The 24,979-nt window shown below is 42.1% G+C and overlaps 1 protein-coding gene across 1 annotated transcript in view; it reads right to left on the reverse strand.

Moving 5' to 3' along the window:
- The window catches only part of ETNK1 (ethanolamine kinase 1), a 48,976-nt gene extending 24,675 nt beyond the window's left edge, over positions 1–24,301 (reverse strand). Inside the window, exon 1 of the mRNA XM_065402463.1 lies at positions 24,006–24,301. Coding sequence (XP_065258535.1) covers positions 24,006–24,161 — 156 coding nt within the window. The 5' untranslated portion in view covers positions 24,162–24,301. The remainder of the gene's footprint in view (positions 1–24,005) is intronic.
- Between the last annotated feature and the right edge of the window lie 678 nt (positions 24,302–24,979).

Genomic DNA, 24,979 nt, shown 5'->3' on the forward strand with positions numbered 1-24,979 from the left:
ACACTACCGGCAATAATGTGGGCACCAAAGGAGGAGGTGGCACAATAAGATTGCCAGTGATGGACAAACTGAAAATATCCAGACTGAACACCTTAAGGACCTAACCAGAGGTCGACCCAGGTGGCACGGTCTGCAAGGAGGCCACATCCCTTTGGGATTTGCCATGAGGTTTACAACATCTAAATAGTCTTTCTTCCTTCAATCCCTCTTCTTACTGCCCCTGGCAAATCCAATAGCATAAATCAGAGTTGTAGTTAAGAGTCACAAGGAGGCCTGATGGTTTAGTGGCAGTCTCTTCAGGATGAGCAGATATGAATTATTTTCATCTTGGGCTTCCAATCTCAACAGAAAAGACTGAAAAAGGAAGTATTATCCAATTTTACAGGTGATGAGTAGGTATAAAAATATCTAACACACTAAAGCAGAGGCAGGAAAACTTTTTGGCCCGAGGGCCACATCTGGGTGGGGTAATTGCATGCAGGGCCATGAATGTAGGGCTGGGGCAGAGGGTTGGAGTGTGGGAGGGAGTGCAGGGTGTGGGAGGGGGTGTGGTGCACAGGAAGGGGCTCAGGGCAAGGGGTTGGGGTGCAGGAGGGGTGCGGTGTGCAGGAGGTGGCTCAGAGCAGGGAGTTGGGATGCAGGAGGGGTGTGGAAGGGGGCTCAGGGCAGGGGGTTGGGGTGCAGAGGTGTGGCAGGGGCTCAGGGCAGAGGGCTGGGATGCAGGCTCGGGGTGCAGTCCCTGCAGCCCTGGGATGGGGGTGGTGGTGGCAGAGGGCGTTCTGAGAAGGGCAACTAAACTAAGAGGCTTGTTGGAACTTAAGTAGGAAGATATAAATTTATATATAGTGAGGCTAAGTAATGTCCAAAACTGGACACAACAGACTACAATTATTTGAAGGGTATAAACACAGAGGAAGAGGAATTACTTAAGGTCGTATAATTAGTACTCCTGGGGGAATTCTGTGACTGTGCGCTCGCAGAAAACAGCCCCCCCGCTGCAGAATTCCTGTGCTTCCATGCAGAAAACAGCAAGGAAGCTGCACTGTGGGGGTGGGGCGGGGGGGAGGAAACACAGGACAGGAGGAGCATGGGTACAGTTTTTGGGGGGGGGGGGGATTGCGCCCTCCCAAACAGAGGTGAGGCATGCGCAGAGCTGCCTAGCTGAAGGAGGCTGTGTCTGGGCTCCGCTGACTCTGCAGCTGAACGCCGCCTCCTGGTTCCTAGTGCCAGTCGTGCTCCCCTTCTGTGTGTTGGGAGCCTTCCTGTTTTCTGTGAAACAGTGAGTGCCCGCAGTGGGGCTGGGTAAGGGGTGGGTGGAAGAAATGGATGGGGTGGGGTGAGGGGAAGGCGAATGTGGGAGTGGAGGGAGGGGGATGGAGAAGAAAAGGGGATAGGGGAAATCCCAGGGGGTGGGGGAGGAGCGGGAACCTGGCATGTGGCATCCCCTTGGCAGCAGTTGGGGCTTCCCTGTTAAGCAGGCCCATCGAACCTTCACCCTGAGAAGCCCTACCCCCCTACACCTGGACCTCTCCGCCGAGTCCCCCACCCCATTGATCCCCAACCAGCTGCACCTGGACCCCTAACTCATCAAGCCCTACTCCTCCAGCACCCAGACCCCCCCGCCGAGCCCCATCTCCCAACACCCAGACCCCCCCCCCCCCCATTGAGTCCCAACTGCCTTCACTTGGATCCCCTACAGTCCCGTTGCCCCTGCACCGGGAACTCGCTCAACGAGCCCCTGTGCATCCAGATCTCCCACTGAGCTGCCTGCACCCAGACTGCAAAACACAGAAACCTCTCACCCCACACCTGGATCTTCCCCCACTAAACCCCTCCACACTTGGATCCTGCTGGGCTGAGCCTGCCCACCCACACCTGGTGTGCCTGGTACAGAGGGGTGTTTCTGGGGCAGGCCCAGCCCTTGTACTGTGTCAGGGTTGGGTGCAGCCTCACTGCCAAGTCCTCGTACTGGGGGTGGTGGGGGCTTCAGGGTGATCTCCCACCTCAATGCAGCCAGTGGCCTGTGTTCCCCACTGCCATGCTGGAGCCACATTTATGTATTGACAAATAAAATTGGCATAATTTTAAAATAATGTGCACATAATTTTAAATTTTTTGGCATAAATTAAGAACAACAGGATGAAAACAAGAGTGGCATTTGGGCTGAGTATCAAGGAAACTGTGGCAGTGAGATATGTTAGATCTTTGACATGGTTCTCACTTAGATGGCATGAGAGGTTTACAACCAGACTGGAAAACCACCAAACACTGAAAGTCTACTGTAATCCTGCACTGGCAGGGGTAATGGACATCAGAGAAAGAATAGACCAAGAAACACATCTGTTCTGGTGCATTGAGATGGATAAGACCCTACTGGAACCTTTCTCCCTACCAGAAGGTGTGGGTAAGAAAAAGGGATCAGGGTGGATGGATAAATAAATAAATAAAAATAAATAAAAATTATTTTTACAAATAAACGAGTTTAAAATTGAATCTGAATTTAATACAAACTATGTTAAGGTCTAAACTTCTTATAACCTCTTAAAACATTTACATAAAAAGTAAATATGCTGAATCCACAAGCCTCTATCAAAAGCGTTGCGTGTTCTATATAAAGAAAGAATCAGAAGGAAAACATTTAACTTTTGAGGTCAAGCTATATTAATATGGCACAACTGGTCAGATACCGCATTAAGGGTTTGTTTTGTTTAATAAAATTAAGTTGTATATGCTGTTGTGTATTTAATTAAATTCGAGTTACCATCCTAATGCAGCTTGACACAAATCATGAGCAAAAAGTTAATTATCTAGTAAATAAGCAATATATCATTCACAATTTTCTAACATACTAAAAAGGTATAATTAGAATATGAAAATATTAATCTATATAATTGTTTAAATATATATAATTAATAGGGTTGTACCTCCCCAGGTAACAAAAAGATGTACAAATCCAGTGTAAAGGCTCTATTTAGTTGTAAATCAACATATTTTAATGGTTACATCAACCAATGAGAATGCACCTTTCTTTACATCCTAACTGAAGTATAAAGGGAAAAGTTGATGAAAACTGATTATTAAACCCTGAAAGGTACCCCATTATATTTTTGCACAGAACACAGTGAGATCATCCTCCAAATCGCTGGAGCTTCTGGTACCTTTACGTTTTATAAAAGGTGATCTTTAAATGAGGCTTTTCTCATTTCACACAATACGCATTCAGTACACAGGTCAAGCTCATGAATACATCAGAAGAGATAACAAAGAACACAATAGTAGTCAGATATCAGCTCTGACACACACAACAGCATAAATTCTGTTTATGTTACTGATAAAAACAAATTCAGGATAAATTAGAATGAAAACACGGCAGCAGATTTTAAGTTTGCATTAGTAGGAACACTACTAAGTCTACTGATTTATTCCAAAAATTACATCACATAATGCTATTTTAACTATATTTAAAAATCATGTTTAGTCACATGAATGTCCTCAAGATCCCACAATACATGAGGAAACAGTCTGTGTTAACATTAAGACAGACCGACCGACCACAAAGTTCTTCATATTGGTGTCCTTAGTCTTCTGAACTGCTATATAGTTTTCTCATGAACTATTTCATACCTATTGTGTATTCCCGCCCCCCAGTGCAAGTCTCATTAATGTTAATGGAAACTACGTACATCAAGGAAATTAGATCTTACCACCTGATAATTTAGAAATTCCACTCAAGGTCCTTATTAGCATCTATTTGTAACATGCTGCTATAAATAATTATTTGCAACCAGAAGTCTTTTAGATTTAATAAGCATTCCTCATGAGCTCTTGTTTGACAGTTTTAGAGGTAATTTTCATGTCCATCTGAATAATACTTTCCATTTTGTATCATGAAATGAAAGTCAAAATTAAAAGGCTGCAAAACTAGTACACACAAAAATTAAGCGCATGTAGACAAAATGCATTTTATATACAAGTTTCTTTCTTTAATCATGATGTCCCTAATATAGTATTAGGAAAAATGTCATTTGTAAACAAATGAGAGATTTTAAAATGAGGTGCAATGAGGAAAAAGGATTCCATGGCAAAGAAAAAGCATGAGATGGGCATCACAAATGAAGAGAGCAGTCTCTGACTCAGGAGACACAAGTAAGGAACAGAGGCCTACATAGCAATGCAGAGTGATCAAGACAACGCATGGCCTAGCGTGGGATGAGGTTGAAAGACTTCACAGAACGTCCTGAATACCAGGAAGGAAGTTCCAGAAGTATATTCTGAAATAGGAAAGCCGACGTAGGTGACAAAGTGGATGAAATGCAGTTCTGATGCCTGTAGCAGATAGTTTGGCAGGAAGATTCTGGATCCCTGGAAGTATTTTAGTCAATATGAGAAATTAAAAATTTCAGCTGAAGGCCAAGCCAAGATAAATTCTGACTGTTTTTGGAAATAGTAACAAGTGGGCTCACGATACCACACAAGAAATGTGGTGGGGGAAAGAGTTTGAAGTAGAGCTGTTGATTTATCACAGTTAACTCACGTGATTAACTTAAAAAAATTAATTGCGATTAATTGCAGTTTGGATTTTTTCCCCCCATCATTTTCAAATATATTGATTTCAATTACAACACAGAATACAAAATATACAGTGCCCACTTTATATTATTATTTTGGTTACAAATATTTGCATTGTAAAAGTGATTAAAAATAGTATTTTTCAATTCACCTCATACAAGTACGGTAGCGTAATCTCTTTATTGTGAAAGTGCAATTTACAAATGTAGATTTTTTTTTTGGTTACATAACTGGTCAATTAATTCAATCTATGCCGTTTGTTCTAGAACTGATCTCTCCAGATTACAACTGCAGCATATAGGCAGAGTAACGCAGGCAAGCTTACACTGCTGCTGTCCATGCTAAACATATTTTTAGAAAATTTAGTCTCCAGACTTTCGTCGACAGAGCTGCTTTCAGAAGGAATTAATTCACAATACGTTTTTTAAATATAGTACTGTGTTTCAGTCCATACCTATTCCGATGGTCCATCGACAATTATATTCACAACTCAACTGCTAGCATAACATAATCAATTGCAAATGCTGCGGTTGACTAAACAAAGGGGTCAGACAGATGGATGAGCAAGTTCTTTTGTTTATGCCAGAAGCAATCTCACTACATAATTATGATATCTGTAAATAAGATGTTTGATTTTGCTTCTTAAGAATCTTCTCCTAAATAAGAGAGAAAGGATAGTCCAGGTTAGGGTGCTAGCGTGCGAGTCAGGCGACCTGGTTCGTTTCCCTGCTTCTGGGTGAGTCACTTAGTTTCTCTAAGCCTCAGCTCCCTATCTGTAAAATGGGGATAACTTCCCTAACTCAGAAAGGTGGTGTGTAAATAAATACATAAAAGATTTGAGACACTTAGATATTATGGTAATGGGGGCCAAACAAGGAGTTAAATCAGATGAAAACGGTGACTTTAAATTTGCATCATCCCCCTCCAGAGGATTACACACAACAGTTATAAGCAACCAAAAAAATAATATTTTAGAAGTGTCACCTCAGCCACTTGTAGCATCAATATAACACTAAACCTAATGAACCAAGGAGCAGAACCAAAAAAACAAAAAAACAAATTGCCAAGTTCAAATATTTCTACAAGCTGACAGGTCATAACTGACATCAAATCTGCCAGGCACTTACACTATACTCCAAGGTGCTAAATGTGGAGACCCTATTACTGAACTATTAAAGTTGAAATTTTACAAGCACAAAATCAAGGAATTTCAGTTACAAGCTATACAAACTAACTCTACTCCACTGACCACAGTATTTTGTTTAATTGAATACAATCTTGCTTTCAATATACAGTGAAGTCTGTTTTAAGTGGTCACTGAAAGGACCAGTTTTTTGCATGCTTCTGGGTTGTGAACCCCCGAACACAGAAAATGAATTTAGAAGCACTAGGTAGATCCCCAGTGGAAAAATTGTCAGCCTTTCTGGGCCACATTCTGATGCCAACTTTAGAGGACTGTAGGTGACATAGGAGGAAATAATTGGCTGGCTGCAGACTCCAAAAGATGAAAATCTGTGTGAATAAATGTCCAGGCCTATACATGATTGCACAAGATTACATACAATTAATGGCAAACAACATAGTGCCTACTCCCTACTCCCAATGATAACATTCATATCGACTTCAGGGGGGAGCACGATCATGCTCTCAACATACAAGTATACAGTGTATCATTTTCACTTAATTTAGTTTTAGCTTATATTTCCAATATTACATATTTCAAAGCAACACAAACTAAAATTTGAGACATTTGGAGGAACCCTAATTTCTTCTTGATTATACAGAGAATTGAACCAATTCCTATTAATCCCTGCATCCTTTAGCTATGTTGCACATTTTGTGGTGCATTAAGGTTCTTCTCCAGCTTTTGTTTTCATGTTTCTATTCAGACAATAATTTGACTTTAACTCCCTTATCTTACTCTTGGGTAAATCCAGATCACATAACCTTCTAGACCTACTCTTCAAGTTGACTATGGGTAAAGTTGGGACTTATGAACTTAAGTCACTTGGGTTTAGAACCACAAAGGTGCTTTGGTGCAATGCTAAGCATTGTAACACCTAATTTTTAGATGCCTTGCCGCCCGGTGGAATTTTCAGCCCTGGGGTAGGTGCTCAGGTTCCCTATACAAAGCATGGGGAGAGTCTGGTGCCTAAGAACGGGATTCATGGAAGCCAGCATGCTAACGGGGACCCATGTAAACTAGCCAGTAGGAAATTCTGAGAAGACAGGAGGGGCCTAAGCCCCACCCCTGAAAAAACCATTAAGCACCCAATTCCAGGCTGGAGTGAAGCACTTATCTCTGCTCAGGTGCCTAAGACAGGTCAGCTCTATCTCAGGGGAAAAAACAGACCTCCAGCCAAGTATAGCTAATAACCCAATGGTCAAGACACACACTCAGAATGAAGGAGACTTTTCAAATCCCCACTGTGCCAGATTTGGAGCAAGACTCTCCTACAACCTGGGTGAGTACCTAACCCCCAGGATATAGAGTCACACATGCTCCCCCTCTTTGGCCCAATGAATAGTGGAAGAAGAAGAGACAGAGAGACCAACATCAGAATACCCAATAACCTGGAGGTTAGAGCACTCATCTGGGATATGGGAGAGACAAAGTCAAGTCCATGCTCCAAATCAAAGCAGAGTGGGAATCTGAAAACAGGTCTCCCACATCCCAGGTAAGTGCCCTAACCACTGGGATGTTGAGTATGCTGAGACGAGACCCCTTCTTTCCTCCCCCGCTCCCACACAGAATATTCTAATCTGGTCACCCCCAGCTGTCTTTTGTGTGAGGGCCCCACAAGTGAGATATGCGAGGAATGCCTTGTTTGACAATTTTGCCAGTCTTAGGCCTGAGTTAGGATGCTGAGCAGTTTGGCAGTGTCAAGACTTAAATGGTTTTGTGCATGCCCACCAATGGAAGCTTTGTCGCCTAGAGAATTTAGGCATCTCCAGGGTAAGGCAGCAGTTGAGCATGGGTTTGTGGATCTCAGTGGCATCTAAATGTTGGACTTAGAGGCCTAAAGTGGAAGTTAGGTACTTAAGTCTATTTTTGGATCTAACCCTTAGGCTCTTTTGAAAATATTCCCCTCTATCTTTAATTTTTAACATTTAAACAATTTTTAGGTTTAACAACTGCACTGCTGAGCAATTTAACAGAAACATTGGGATTATAGGTAGAAATTGACTGAAGTACCACTCCCTCCTCTCCCATCACATCCAATGTAATTCATTAAGAATAAAGCACCATTCCCTTGGGGGAGGGATAGCTCAGTGGTTTGAGCATTGGCCTACTAAACCCAGGGTTGTGAGTTCAATCCTTGAGGGGGCCACTTAGGGATCTGGGGCAAAATCAGTACTTGGTCCTGCTAGTGAAGGCAGGGGGCTGGACTTGATGACCTTTCAGGGTCCCTTCCAGCTCTATGAGATAGGTATATCTCCATATATATTATAATAACAAATGGTATGCTTAATTTGTAAATCAATATTGTCATCAGTTAAAATTTAATCTTTTGAATCAGGGGAACCATATTAATGATACTAACCATTCATTATATTAACTATTATTCTGTATTGAGATAAAACATACCAGTTTTACATACAAGGTCTATAATCATGTTTTCACATTCTTTCCATTTTTGGATCATCAATTGGAAACGTTTTTATTGTTCTGAAATTATTACAAGATCCTCCTGTACTGAAGTAAGGCAAAATGAAGAAGGCAGAATTCTAGCATTCAAGTGTACAAGCTTTAACATATGGGTCAAAAATCATGCAAGTTGTACACAGAACAGAAGGTATGTTTGAGACAGTGTGTAGTGGATATATTGACTGACTTGTCCCAAAGTCCTCCTATTAATATTTTTGGTTTCATTTTTTTTATTATTAAAGATCTCGCTCCGGTTACTATATGAAAAGACTTGCACAAACAGAAGAGAAAATGACTATACAAAGTTGTCAAAAACCACAATTTAAACAAGCATTTCTCATTTGTACGTAATAGCATGTAGAACATTTCATATAAAAGTGTAATTTTAACGTTGGTGCCCTATTGATTTTGAAATACCTGCTTCATGTCCTTCACTCCCTCTGGCAAATCAACCACTGATCCTCCAGTAAGGGTAAAGAGAGAAGCAGCTAGGTGAGGGTAAATGGAGTAGTCCTTTTAAGTGTAAGTATGGGCTTCTGTCAAATAACCTCCAATGTTCAACGTTAGTTATCTGAAAACAATTCTTGCAGCACCCCCATCCATTCCCAAATTCTAGGCCTACTAAATTTCCTGCACTAACATGTCACTGAAACTACCACCACTCATTTGGGTCAGGACCTTTGATAATGCAACAATCAATGCTTTGTCTATAATGGAAAGTTGTACCAGTGTAATTCTTTTTTTTTTTCCTGGCAGAAACTGACATGAGTTCATATGCAAATTGTCTTGTATATAGGTTTATCCCACCACTTAAACTGAAATACTTAACCCACTTCCAAATTGACTTACAGCAGCATGTTACTTTTTTTAAAAAAAGCACTGCCCTGCAAAACACCACTATTGCCTTATGACAACATGCAGGGAGTGAACAGGTGAGCCTGCCCTCGGATCACTTGGACACCAATTAGCTCTCCCACAGTAAGATGACTGAGGTAATTAGATAATCAGGAAGGCAGGCTGGGTGAAATAAAGAGTCAATTAGCCCATCATCCCAGAAGGATAGAGGCACAAGAAGGAAATGCAAGGGGAGTGAGGAACAGGGCTAGCTGAGCCGTCTCAGAGACCTCAGTGAAGGGACACTTCTGCTCCTCTCCGGTACAGAAAAGAAGGCTAAAAGCACAAAAGATATGGAAAATAGTCTGATGCATGGAGATTGTAGCGGTGTTGGTGGAGGGAACTCCAGTAAATGGCACTATGAATGCATAATCAGTGCAGTCTGTGCAGTTTCTGCATTGCAAGAAGACAGGAGTGAAGGTGCACCCTGTTACATTCCTCTATCAAGTTTAGACAGTTTTCTGATTGTAGCAAAAACTAGCTCAGTTCTCTAAGGTTTCTATACAGTGGATTTACCAAAACAGTGGGGGGGGGTTGTTTTTTTTTTTTTTTTAAAAAGCTATCCATAGACATTAACAGTGACTGAACCAGGATTAGGAACCATATCTAGTGTGTTCCTAGGGCACGTTATTTGCTCTTTTCCCCACATCTTACCCCAAAAGAGTGGCTCAGTCTTTGTCTAGAACAGGGGTCGGCAACCTTTCAGAAGTGGTGTGCCAAGTCTTCATTTATTCACGGTAATTTAAGGTTTTGCGTGCCAGTAATACATTTTACATTTACAGGGGCCGGCGGATGGAACCCCAGACTGGCAGCGGGCTGAGCGGACCGGTGACTGGGACCCCAGGCCGGCAGTAGGCTGAGCAGCTCAGCCTACTGCCAGTCTGGGGTTCCATTCGCTGGCCCCTGCCAGCTGGGGTCCTGGCCACCGGCCCCGCTCAGCCCGCTGCCGGCCAGGGGTTCCGTCCATCCAGGCCGGCAGCGGGGACTCCAGGCCGGCAGCAGCGTGCCACAGTAAATCAGCTCGTGTGCCGCCTTTGGCGCACATGCCGACCCCTGGTCTAGAAGGGCCACACTCCTAAGGATGAAAGGGTAGTTCTTTCAATCTTTGTCTCTCTTCAGGCTGCCAAACAAAGGTCCAATAACAACTGGCAGTTTTTCCCCTGTGGATGCTTACATAATAGGCATTTGATTAAGACCACCAATGTACTTTATATTAGAATATAACACTTGACCAATATCATCCAAAACCACACTTCAAAAAGCTCTTCGGGCCTTTTTGCTGTCAGAATAATTGTGCACTACCAGTCAGTGAATGTATGGCTGAAACCTAATCAATAGAGAAAATTGCTTCAATTTTAAGACTGTTCTTTTAATTTGTTTAAAAGTTAGTTTAGCCCTCTCTAACATTCATTTTTATTTCTATGGTAGGAATGAGCTAGAGTCCTCTGATGCAGACTATATCACCTTGCTCAAAGTCCAAACCTAAAACGTTCAAATCTAACAATGAAATGAGAGAAAGAACTCTGATCCTTTTAAACAACCTTCTCCTTTTAGAAGAATCAGTTTCCTAAACCAGATTAGCGAATAAGGTGAACAATCATTTTTAGCTACTCTTCATGTTCTTCAATTCCATGCAGGCACTTCCTTTCTTTCCTTTATCCCTGGCAACAGCTGAGGCCTCTCTAAGAGTGAATTTCTAGATCAGAGGTGGACAAACTACGACCCGGGGGCCACATCAGGTCCTTCAGACATTTTAATATGGTCCTAGAGCTCTCGCCAGGGAGCAGGATCTGGGGCTTGCCCCGCTCCATGCAGCTCCCAGAAGCAGCGCCATGTCCCCCCTCTGGCTCCTACGGGTAAGGGCAGCCAGGGGGCTCCATACACTGCCCCTGCCCCAAGCACAACCCCCGCAGCTCCCATTGACCAGGAACCGTGGCTAATGGGAGCTGCAGGGGTGACACCTGCGGACAAGGCAGTGCGCAGAGCTGTCTGGCCAGGCAGGAACTGGAGGGGGGACATGCCGCTGATTCTAGGAGCTGCTTGAGGTAAGTGCCGCCAGGAGCCTGCACCCCTGATACCCTCCCATGCCCCAACCCCCTGCCCTCTAAACCCCTCGGTCCCAGCCCAGAGTACCCACCTGCACCCCCCACCCCCCCCAGCCGAAGCCCTCACCCCCCCCACACTCCAATCCCCTGACCAGAGCCCCCTCCCACACCCTGAATTCCACAGCCCGCACCCCCAGCCGGATCCCTCACCCCCACCCCCACTTTCATGACCATTCATGGCCAGCCATACAATTTCCATACCCAGATGTGGCCCTTGGGCAAAAAAGTTTGCCCACCCCGTTCTAGATCCTCTCCTTGGATAAGAGACAGACTAACATTAAAGCACAGCTTTAAAAAAAAAGGCAACTCAAAATATTAAGGTGCCAATGTTTCTATAAGTTATTTTTCCTCATACAGTGATTTAAAAAATACTTATGAATTTAAGCTACAGTGCAACAAGCCATGTTTTGTAATTTTTATAATACTAAGCCATATGTGAGTGAGCCATCAGTGCATAGGGCCAAAGTCCTTGTCAAATATAATACACCCAAGCTACACAGTAATTGTCTAGGAATGCACACCCTGATGTGGCTGTTTTTTAAACTGAGACTACAAGGCAAGCGTACAGTTGCTGCTCCATCTGGTCATATTATGCAGGTTTTTTTAACTGTAGGCAATTAAGGTATTCAAGCATTATCAGGTGATCAGAAAGTACATACTAAGTCAGCCTGAAAGAGATCATCTGTTGTATAAACAAGATGCCACCACGGGTGTGTTATTTAGAGCACACCTTCGGTCATTAGTGCTTCATGAAAAAATGTTCTATTTAGAGATGATTCAGACATGTGTTCTATTTTCTTCTCCATTTTTCTTCAGTCATCTTTATCAAAAGTATTTGAAGGCAGCCATCACTGTGATATTTAAGTTCCTGAAGCAAGTCACAGTCCCTTTATAAGTAATATCAAATTCCTCCACAACAACTAGCTGTGCTGCCAAGAAGAGGATTATGACTAGGGATTCTATAAATCAGTTTGCCATGAAAAAAACACGGCATTTGTGTTTTTACAGAGAATGTTTGGTTTTTATATTTTGTGAAAAAATAAAAACATTAGGGCTGCCAATAATCTCAGTTAATGCATGCGAGCAACGCAAAACAAATTAACTAGATTAAAAAATAGTCACGATTAATCGCACTGCTAAACAATAGAATAATTTAAATTTATATAAATATTTTGATGTTTTTCTACATTTTCAAATATATTGATTTCAATTACAACACAGAATACAATGTGTACAGTGCTCATTTTATATTATTTTTTATTACAAACATTTGCACTGTAAAAAAAGATAAAAAATAATATTTTTAAAAATCACCCATAAAGACCATGTCACTGAGTTTGGTGAGGTCAAATTTCATGTTGATGGTAATATGCTGTTCTGTAGATTATGTTTGAAGGCAGACAACTGTAGAACATATGGAAAGCACTAAACTGAATGAAAACTAAGGAAAACAAGGAGGCTAAAACAGCATGGCCACTGACAACAGCAAAAAACAATGCACTGTGTCTGGGTCATTCTATTAATTTTATTATAATGACTGATGGCACTGGGAGGCTTCAAACTTGCTTAAAATTGTAAATATATCAATAAAACATGTTCAACTGATATCTGTGTATGTGTATATATATGTATATATAGTGACTAAGGAAACTAAAATTCAGCGTTTCATTTTAATTGTGGAAAAACATGGATTTTTATGATTTATCAGAGAATTTTTTTTTGGGGGGGGGGGGTTAAATCACAAAAAAACTAGGATCCCTGATTATGACTTAAGGTGATAGACATACAGATGAACACTTAGACTACAATAATTTGTTCTCATAAAAATGTCCTTAATAGTAATAAAATGGGAAATATGATGCATTAGTAGAAATGTTGCTATTTAGAGTTTAGATTTCCCAGGAGACATCAGCAGATCTTCAAGTGCACTGCAAGGGACAAGACCAAAAATATTACCAACAATCAAGACAAAACATGCTTAATATCATATCACAAGCTGTTTAAAATGTTTTAGTATTTCATTGATATACACTTGTGAAAAATTAAAATGAAAAAGCCTTTAATTTTTTTTTTACTATATATAAGGGCTGTCAAGCGATTAAAAAAATTAATCGTGATTAATTGCACTGTTAAACAATCATAGAATACCATTTATTTAAATATTTTTGGATGTTTTCTACATTTTCAAATATACTGATTTCAATTACAACAGAATACAAAGTGTACAGGACCCACTTTATATTTTTAATTACAAGTATTTGTACTGTAAAAAACAAAAGAAATAGTATTTTTCTATTCACCTCATACAAGTACTGTAGTGCAATCTCTTTAACATGAAAGTTGAACTTACAAATGTAGAATTATATACAAAAAAATGCACTCAAAAACAAATAAAGGTAAAACTTCAGCCCACTCAGACCTACTTCTTGTTCAGCCAATCGCTAAAACAAACAAGTTTGTTTACCTTTGCAGGAGATAATGTTGCCCGCTTCTTGTTTACAAGGTCACCTGAAAGTGAGAATAGGCATTCTCATGGCACTGTTGTAGCCGCTGTCGCAAGGTATGAATCTTCAGCGCATCTGGCACATAAATATGTCCCTTCATGCTTCAACCACCATTCCAGAGGACATGCGTCCATGCTAATGACAGGTTCTGCTCGATAACAATCCAAGCAGTGTGGATTGACGCATGTTCATTTTCATTATCTGAGTCAGATGCCACCAGCAAAAGGTTGATTTTCATTTTGGTGGTTTGGGTTTTGTAGTTTCCACATCAGAGTGTTGCTCTTTTCAGACTTCTGAAAGCATTCTCCATACCTCATCCCTCAGATTTTGGAAGGCACTTCAGATTATTAAACCTTGGCTTGAGCGCTGTAGTTATCTTTAGAAAACTCACATTGATACCTTCTTTGCGTTTTGTCACATCTGCAGTGAAAATGTTCTTAAAATGAGCAACATGTGCTGGGTCATCATCCAAGATTGCTATAACATGAAATATATGGCAGAATGCACGTAAAACAGAACACGGGACATACAATTCTCCTCCAAGGAGTTCAGTGACAAATTTAATTAACACATCATTTTTTTAACGAGTGTCATAAGCATGGAAGCATGTTCTCTGGAATGGTGACCGAAAAATGAACGGGCATACGAATGTTTAGCATATCTGGCACGTAAATACTTTACAATGCCAGTTACAAGAGTGCCATATAAATGGTGTTTTCACTTTCTGGTGACATTGTAAAGAAGAAGCAGGCAGCAGTATCTCCTGTAAATGTAAACAAATTTATTTGTCTTAGCAATTGGCTGAACAAGAAGTAGGACTGAGTGGACTTGTAGGCTCTGAAGTGTTACATAACTGCATTCAAAAACAAAATAATGTAACAACAACAACAAAAAAATCTACATTTGTAAGTTGCACTTTCACGACAAAGACTGCACTACAGTACTTGTATGAGGTGAATTGAAAAATACTATTTCTTTTATCATTTTTACAGCGCAAATATTTGTAATAAAAATATATACTTTTATTTCAATTACAACACAGAATACAATATATATGAAAATGTAGAAAAACATCCAAAATATTTAATAAATTTCAATTGGTATTCTATTGTTTAACAGTGATATTTAAAAAATCGTGATTAATTTTTTTGAGTTAATCGTGTGAGTTAACGGCGATTAATCGACAGCCCTAATATATACACACACACACTTTTCTGTTCCCATTCTACTTTTTAAACTTCAGAATAAGCCTGTTTAATAGAAGAAAGTTCAAAATAGTTTAGCCACAACCAAAACACTTAAAATCTGAAGCCATACAATAGCCATAACACACACCAGGAAAGCTCCAGAACAGAAAAGGAACACAGATGAAGACAACCAAGGAAAGGAAGTAGTGGCCCAAATCAAGAAAGACAATCAATCCTATGGGTGATGGAAGGAGAACAAGGAGGAATAGGAGTACAGGTGGCATGGGGTATAAAATAGAAAGAAAAAAGTTATTTCAATAACGAAAGTAGGAATCTTACTAGCAGAGTCCTGGCTTAGGTGGTTGTACTTGGTACCTACAATACAAGAATTACATTCTTGTGCAAACTGTCAAGCCTAAAAAAGCAAATATACTGATGAATGCAAGTAATCAAGCATCGGTGGGGGGAGGGGTAGCTCTACAAAGTAAGTGGCCGATCCCTATAAATCCTGAAGAGATCTAAGACACAGGTGCTTTCAAGAAGATCTAGAGGAAAGTGATGATGACTTCATGATACAAGTGCTTACAGCCTTAGCTAGATGTATCAGGTATCATGTAAATCTAAACAAAAAAAAGTGTGTAAATAAATCCATCATTTTGATTTACATTAATTGATGCTTGCTGTTAGAGGGTACAGAAGATAAGAGGCTTTCATCAACATCCTCACCACCCTATGCTGGAGACATGGGGGACACTGCACTGAAACAGAGAAATGGTGGATAGATACAGGGGGAGCTACCCTCTGCCCCAGAATGTTAAACTGAGTGGTGGTAACAAAGGTAAAATAACCAATTAAATCTTCTAAAGCATCCGTTATGAAACGATCCAATACTTATGGCACAGGTCTTTGACAGGGTGCATTATGGGGATTTTGAGTTGGCATTTGTCAGAAGGGCAAGTGGAATTTCCATATTGGAACAGACCCATGATCCATCCTGAGCTAAGAAGGGAGATCAGTCTCCTGTACTTATTTTATCCTTGGTCTCTGTCAAGATTGGTAACAAGGATTCCACTTGTGGTGGGACACCTGGAAAGCAGATGAGATGACCATCTTTATGTTACATAGGCCACCAAAACCAGTGACAAAGGTTTTCTTATTACTAATAAGGGAGTGACCAAACAGCTGAAGACATTAAAGAACTTAAAAGGAAAGTGGCAAGATTCACTCACTCATATGACCACATTGTACAAAGTCTAGGAGGTGAAAAGTTAATACTAGACAAGTGAAACTTCAAGTTTCCTTATGAAGTCATTATCAATTATCTTTTAGAAAAGTCTATAGTTTGTTTCATCCTTAATACTGACTGCAGCCAATTTCTGAATGATACAAGGAAGACCAAAAATCTGCTGTTAGACCAGTGGAACAGAAGGGAATTTAGCTCAAGCAGCATAAATTTTGATGACACTGCTTTGGATTATTGTAACCAAGGCCAATGAAGCAAGAGGAAGAGCATTCTTAAGTATTTGGAGATAAAAATAGAAACACAATTCTATATTGCTCCTAGCTTTTTCCCCAGGAGCCACTCTTCTTGTCAGATTTAAACACAACTACAAGAAGAAAAATCTTTAGGTAGAAGAGGACTTTGTCTTTCCACACAACTGTTGGCAGAAAGAGGCAGTTTGATCATTTACTTTGGAATTCTTCCCTGTACGTGGATAGGGACACAGAGAAGCAATACAGAATGATTATTTCCCTATTTCGGAACCAATTCTGTATTATGCAACACTTATCACTAGGCTTTCCGATAAAAACAAGCAATCATTCTGAAGAATTACAGTACACACATATAAATAGTTAAGCAGAAGTTCTCAAACTGGGGGTCGTGAGATTATTATGTGGGGGGTCACGTGCTGTCAGCCTCCACCCCAAACCCTGCTTCACCTTCAGCATTTATAATAGTGTTAAATATTTTTTAAGTGTTTTTAATTTATATGGGGGGGGGTCGCACTCAGAGGCTAGCTGTGTGAAAGGGGTCACCAGTACAAAAGTTTGAGAACCACTGGGTTAAAGGATTTTCCTCCTTTGCCCAAATGTTAAGCTAACAATTATATTCGGAAAAAATAATTTTAAATGGACACACTAGTATAATATTTATAAATACAACTAATTACAAATCATAAATGAAGGAATGATTAAGCAGCAGCAGACTATTCTAAAATGCAAGGCAATTGGAAGACAAACTAAGTAACCTGGAATGGTTTTGCCCACTTCACATTACATTCTTGCAAGTAAAAATTAGTAAATTTACTAAGTTAAACTTTGAACTTTCTACCCTTCCAACACACTATGCTGACAGTATGAATATAAAGAGCAAAGGTGGCTAGATGTAGAGTTCAATTATGAGAAAACCCACACTACTGACTAGTTCTGTCCACTCCTCAGCAAGTTCCTAGGCTACTCTGCCACAGTCCTACTACATTTCAGACTAGTCAAACCTGTATTCCACTGAATATATATCTCCAGCTTTTATTTCTTTGCTAGATGTGTGGTCCTTCTCTCTCTTCTGTCCCAGTAAAGCCAATACAGACTTTTCTCTCAAAATCTGTTTTGGTCTAGCACCCCACTGCACTGATCTTTGGAGCGGAAGTTTGTGTATGCACATTCTCGCTTCTACTGTTAACTTGTGTGCAACATTTTAAAAATATACTAGACTGCAAAAGAAAATGGTGATTGAAGGAATCTCAGTATGAATAAAGTTCTTCAGTTGCACAAAGACACAGAAGAACAAAATGACAAAATCTGCATACCTATTTTTAAGACCACGACTTTTCTACTTGGCTGAAAAATAATTTCCATTAGCTTCTTAGAGCAATTTTTATAGTTGTCTAAATATATATTTATTACATTAGTTATAGCATGTTCATGCTCAAAAGAACCAAGCATCAGTCTTCAGGGGGGTTTCATTTTGTGAACTCTCAGCTTGGAACAGAGCCAGAATTATGAATGTGATATTCCACTGCTATAAAAAGCACTAAAATGTTACCAAGAAAGAGGGTCAGCCGTTAAGCAATAAGGTTTCAGTTTCATTTACTTGTTCTCCTGTGCAAGAAAACAAATACATGAAATTGAAATGTGGAAAGGCAACTGGACTTGATGGCATGTCTAATTATTATTCCTTTGGGACAGGAATATAGAAGTGGCTGCTTGTCTTCTTTAACTCTTGCATGGAGACAACGCAGATACCCAGGCTGTGGAGCAGACAAGTGGCTGCACTACTCAAATCACATAAAAACCTTAACTCTGCAAAGAGCTACCACCCAATATCCATACATTGCTCAACCTACAAGCCATATGAGAGGATTATAATGGGTAGAATATCACCAATAGTGGAAGGGTAGCTGACTGATGACCAAGCTGGTTTCTGCTTAGGATATTCATGCTATGGCAAAGTTGCAAACCTAACTCAATACATCTAAAATGGTTTAGAATCTTGTTCATCTGTCAACTGCTGATGAAACTGTGAACCATAGTGCACATCTACTAAAATTGGCAAGAACTCTGAGAAATAGCAAGATGGTCCAGGTCATCTCCTCCCTGCTTGAGGACAGACTTTTTTTTGTTGAGGTGGATGGTCAAAAAAGTCAACAGCATGCTCACCAGAAAGGATTGCACCATGATTCTATCAGCCTTGCTGTTTAATGTTCACACAGAATTCCCTCAACATGCGAAGATTCATTTATGCAGATCTTTGTAACATCATCCAATCAGAAAGATTTGAGGACACTGAGCGCATTCTAATTGTCTCTCTGAGTATACCTGGAAAATATTATCACACATGGTTCCTGAATGCCAATCTTAGCAAGCCCCAAGTGTGCACCTTTCACATGAAAAACCCTCAGACCATGCAAAAACTTCAGATATCATGGGATGGAACAATCCTTGAGCATTATGAGTATCTGGTGTACCTTGGGGTCACATCAGACTGAATGCTGACACTCAAAGAGCATCAAGAAGCTAAAAGAAAAAGGGAATTCCAGGAGTTGTATACTGCATAAACTAGCTAATAAAAAAGGGGAGCTGACCCCCAAAAAGTCTGAGCAACCAGTCACACCCTGTGTTACTCAACTGCGGAGTAGTGCGCCCCAGTATGGTCATGCTCCAGCCACACATACAAAATTGATACTGAACTCAATCGATCCTGTAGGATCATCACAGGGACTTTGAAAGACTCCCACACGGTTGCTATGCTGCCTCGAGGGAACTGCATCACCATCAGTGAGGCAGGATGCCTTCAGTCAAAAGGAGAGACAAAAACAAGTGCATGATCTAAGATATCCACTGTATGGACACATTCTACCACCCAAGAGGCTGAAATCCAGAAAGATCTTTGCCTCTGAAAATCTCTTACCCCAAAATACTACTGTGGTAAGTTACAGCGTAACAAATTGAAGGGGAATATTGATCATCTTTGAGAACCTGGTTCCTTTAGAACTCCCCCACCTCCCCCCAGGCACTGACATTGTACGAACATACTGGTGTACTCTAAACTGAGACAGAGCTGGGGTGGCAAAGATTGGTCATAATATGACCAAGTAGAAGCTGAGGAATGGCCCCAAATGTGAATGTGTACAGCCTTGGCAAACAGTTCAACATTACCTGACGCACTGCCCCCTGTCAACATCCTGTCCTCCTGAAGATAAGCTTTTGAAATAAGTGACACCATTGGGTCAAACATAAGAACATAAGAATGGCCATACTGGATCAGACCAAAGGTCCATCCAGCCCAGTATCCTGTCTACCGACAGTGGCCAATGACAGGTGCCCCAGAGGGAGTGAACCTAACAGGTACTGATCAAGTGATCTCTCTCCTGCCATCCATCTCCACCCTCTGACAAACAGAGGCTAGGGACACCATTCCTTACTCATCCTGGCTAACATCCATTAATGGACTTAGCCTCCATGAATTTATCTAGTTCTCCTTTAAACCCTGTTATAGTCCTAGCCTTTAGAACCTCCTTAGGCAAGGAGTTCCACAGGTTGACTGTGCGCTGTGTGAAGAAGAACTTCCTTTTGTTTTAAACCTGCTGCCCATTAATTTCATTTGGTGGCCCATAGTTCTTATATTATGGGAACAAGTAAATAACTTTTCCTTATTCACTTTCTCCACACCACTCATAATTTTATATACCTCCATCTTATCCCCCCTGAGTCTCCTCTTTTCCAAGCTGAAAAGTCCTAGCCTCTTTAATCTCTCCTCATATGGGACCCGTTCCAAACCCCTAATCATTTTAGTTGCCCTTCTCTGAACCTTTTCTAATGCCAGTATATCTTTTTTGAGATGAGGAGACCACATCTGTATGCAGTATTCAAGATGTGGGAGTACCATGGATTTATATAAGGGCAATAAGATTATTCTCCGTCTTATTCTCTATCCCTTTTTGAATGATTCCTAACATCCTGTTTGCTTTTTTGATTGCCGCTGCACACTTCATGGATATCTTCAGAGAACTATCCACAATGACTCCAAGATCTCTTTCCTGATTAGTTATAGCTAAATTAGACCCATCATATTGTATGTATAGTTGGGATTATTTTTTCCAATGTGCATTACTTTACTTTTATCCACATTAAATTTCATTTGCCATTTTGTTGCCCAATCACTTAATTTTGTGAGATCTTTTTGAAGTTCTTCACAGTCTGCTTTGGTCTTAACTATCTTGAGCAGTTTAGTATCGTCTGCAAACTTTCCCACTTCACTGTTTACCCCTTTCTCCAGATCATTTATGAATAAGTTGAATAGGACTGGTCCTCGGACTGACCCTTGGGGAACACCATTAGTTACCCCTCTCCATTCTGAAAATTTACCATTTAGTCCTACCCTTTGTTCCCTGTCTTTTAACCAGTTCTCAATCCATAAAAGGATCTTCCCTCTTATCCCATGACAACTTAATTTACGTAAGAGCCTTTGGTGAGGGACCTTGTCAAAGGCTTTCTGGAAATCTAAGTACACTATGTCCACTGGATCCCCCTTGTCCACGTGTTTGTTGATCCCTTCAAAGAACTCTAATAGATTAGTAAAACATGATTTCACTTTACAGAAACCATGTTGACTTTGCCCAACAATTTATGTTCTTCTATGTGTCTGACAATTTTATTCTATTTTTTTCAACTAATTTGCCCGGTCTGTAATTGCTGGGATCACCTCTAGAGCCCTTTTTAAATATTGGCGTTGCATTAGCTATCTTCCAGTCATTAGGTACAGAAGCTGATTTAAAGGACAGGTTACAAACCACAGTTAATAGTTCTGCAATTTCACATTTGAGTTCTATCAGAACTCTTGGGTGAATGCCATCTGGTCCCGGTGACTTGTTACTGTTGTTTATCAATTAATTCCAAAACCCCCTCTAATGTCACTTCAATCTGGGACAATTCCTCAGATTTGTCACCTACAAAGGACGGCTCGGGTGTGGGAATCTCCCTAACATCCTCAGCCATGAAGACTGAAGCAAAGAATTAATTTAGTTTCTCCGCAATGACTTTATCGTCTTTAAGTGCTCCTTTTGTATCTCAATCCCACTGGTTGTTTAGCAGGCTTCCTGCTTCAGATGTACTTAAAAAATTTTTGTTATTACCTTTTGAGTTTTTGGCTAGCTGTTCTTCAAACTCCTTTTTGGCTTTTCTTATTACATTTTTACACTTAATTTGGCAGTGTTTATGCTCCTTTCTATTTACCTCACTAGGATTTGACTTCCACTTTTTAAAAGATGCCTTTTTATCTCTCACGGCTTCTTTTACATAGTTGTTAAGCCAGGGTGGCTCTTTTTTAGTTCTTTTACTGTGTTTTTTAATTTGGAGTATACATTTAAGTTGGGCCTCTATTATGGTGAAGAATGTCCATGCAGCGTGCAGGGATTTCACTCTAGTCACTGTATCTTAATTTCTGTTTAACTAACCTCCTCATTTTTGCATAGTTTCCCTTTCTGAAATTAAATGCCACAGTGTTGGGCTGTTGATGTGTTCTTCCCACCACAGGAATGTTAAATGTTATTACATTATGGTCACTATTTCCAAGCGGTCCTGTTATAGTTACCTCTTGGACCAGATCCTACACTCCACTCAGGACTAAATCGAGAATTGCCTCTCCCCTTGTGGATTCCTGTACCAGCTGCTCCAAGAAGCAGTCATTTAAAATATTGAGAAATTCTGTCTCTGCATTTCATCCTGAGGTGACATGTAACCAGTCAATATGGGAATAATTGAAATCCCCCAATTATTGAGTTCTTTATTTTGATAGCCTCTCTATTCTCCCTTAGCATTTCATAGTCACTATCACTGTCCTGGTCAGGTGGCCGATAATAGCTCTTGGGTGCAGTTTTGGAGCAACAAGCTATGATGATGATTGTGGGCAAGAACAAAAATATCCTCAAAAGAATATTTTTCTTAAGATTCAACCCAAAAATAACGAAAGCAAAATAAGGAACTGTAACAATTTTCTTTTCCATTCTTAAAAACCTGAGAGCTGTTTCTTGCACAACTGACGAAAACATGTTGCACTGTACAAGGATTTAATGAAACGGAAAGGGTTCTTTTAAATCTTTAAAAATTGCCCATGTGTATCCCCCACTCCTGGAATAAAAATACCATGTTGTTGCTTGTTGTGAGTGCACTTATCCCAGGAAGCAATAATCTAGAACCACCACTATAACTATTAATGAACTGTTCTTTAAGCAAAAACTAACTTTGAAATTGCCTGCACGTCCACTATAGTTATTTTCAACAAGAATAGCTGTTATACATTAATCTTAAATTTACAGCTGATACTATCTGATATAATGCATGTTTGCCAAATTTATTCCCTTCTTGTGTAATTTAAAATGATTTCAGTCGAATTAAGATCCATTACTACAGAGCAGTCAGCTTTCACAGAGATTTATTCTTGCATCTGTTTCCTTGGGGAGTGTCACTAAAATGAAGTAAGGAGTTTCCACACATTAACAACATTGGGAAACTACGATTCAAAAATGTGTATCATAAATGCTGTAATATATTCAGGCTGCAACTAGCAACCACAGAGGCAGAGAGTGTTAAAACAAATCTCCAGCAAATTCCTGAGGCTAGATTAAGTATATTCTAGAAGCATAAGCTTCCGTAAGATTAGCTGGCCCCAGACAAATGATTCGTCATACCTACGAGCAAAGGCCATCTAACTAACTCAACAGGCAAAGTAATGGATTTTTTAAATCCAGAATTAGGGAAGAGGCTAGGTAGGCTCAATTAGCAACTTAGTTTTAATTACGTCAAATAGGGACGATGCCCATCCACTTATCAAAAGGGGGAGATAACCAGTACTGAGCCAAAACACAGACACCTTTCGGTATCAGTCTAACCGGCAGTTTATTTTCAAGTGTACTGAAACTGAAAGCGTGTGAAGGGAGATATACTTGGCAAATGGTGGCGTTCGCTACATCCTGCCTGCCGCTCAGCGATGGAGGAGGGGGTCTTGGGCCCTGGCTGATAAGCGGCCTCCTCCCTACCCGCCCTGCGCGGCTCCCGGGCACTAGCACTCACTCACCCACGCCCCGAGCCGGCAGAGCAGCCGTAGCCAGCGGGAGGCTTTGCACAGAACAAGCCTTGCAGGCCGGGGCCTTTCCCAACCGGGCCCCGCCTTTATTAAAGCCCCGCACGAAGCAGGGACTGAGCCACGCGCACTGGATGGGCCTTTTAAACGCGACGCCTGGAAAACGGTCGGGGGGGGGGCAAAAAAACCCCTCTACCAAGAAATGGGCATATGGGGGCGGGGAGCTGGGAGGCCGATTGGGGGAGAATTGGGGGGATCGGAGCGGATCGGGGGGCTGATTGTGGGGGGAGGAGCTGGGGGCTAATTTTGAGGGGGGAGAAGCTGGGGCGCCAGGCACTGATGGGGAGGGGCCGGGAAGGGGTCAGCGCTGCACCCACCTGGCCGGGCTCCCTGGCAAGCGGGACTCAGCCCCAGGCCCGGTACCGGGAGGCTTCCCCGCGCCCCCAATGGCCGCCCAGCCTCGGGCCGGGCCCCTCCCTAAGCACCCCCGCGGGGCCCCGCTAACCCCCCGGCCGATACCTGCAGCGTCACCTCCTCGGGGCTCCAGTGGGGCCGCAGACGACGCAGCAGCTGCAGGGCTCCGTCGCGGCAGCCGGGCCCATCCACGTCGCTCAGGGTGATGTCCAGCTTGGGCACCTCGGGGGAGCCGGGCGGGACGTGGATGTAGTTGGCCATAGCGGGCGGGCGGCGCTGGGGTCCGGCGGCGGCTCCTCGTGACTCTGAGCGGCGAAACCTGCGGCTGGGGCTGGGGCTGGTGCTGTTGGTGCTGGAGGAAATTTCCACTTCGGTCCCGATACAGCGGCTGCGGCTCCGCCTCCCCCGGCTCCGTCTGCGGCGCGGGGCAGCCTGGGAAAGTGGTGGGCGGGGTCGGCTCCCCAGACTGCAGCGGCCTCCTGCCCCGCCCGCGCCACCGCCCCTCGCCCCTCCATCCAGCCCATTGCCGCCCGCAGCGCTTCCCGCCCGACACTGCCACCCAGAGCCATCGCCCGGCGGCTCCCCCCATCTCCTGGCCTGCACCTTTCTTTCCCCACTCCCCCAATCTCCGTGTCTGCATCTTTCCTTCCCCACTCCCCCATCATCCCCCCCCCATCTCTCGGGCTGCATCCTTCCTTCCCCACTCCCTCATCATCCCACCCCCATCTCCATGTCTGCATCTTTCCTTCCCCACTCCCTCATCATCCCACCCCCATTTCTCGGGCTGCATCCTTCCTTCCCCACTCCCTCATCATCCCGCCCCCATCTCCATGTCTGCATCTTTCCTTCCCTATTTCCCCCCCTCCTCCCTGGCTGCATCTTTCCTTCCCCATTTCCCCCCCCCTCCTCCCTGGCTGCATCTTTCCTTCCCCACTCCCCCATCGTCCCCCCCCCATCTCTATGTCTGCATATTTCCTTCCCCACTCCTTCCTGGCTGCATCTTTCCTTCCCCATTCTCCCCCCCACACACACACACACCCAATCTCCCTGGATGCATCTTTCCTTCCCCACTCCCCCAT

Source organism: Emys orbicularis, chromosome 1 (genome assembly GCF_028017835.1).
Source record: "Emys orbicularis isolate rEmyOrb1 chromosome 1, rEmyOrb1.hap1, whole genome shotgun sequence".
Lineage (NCBI taxonomy): Eukaryota > Metazoa > Chordata > Testudines > Emydidae > Emys > Emys orbicularis.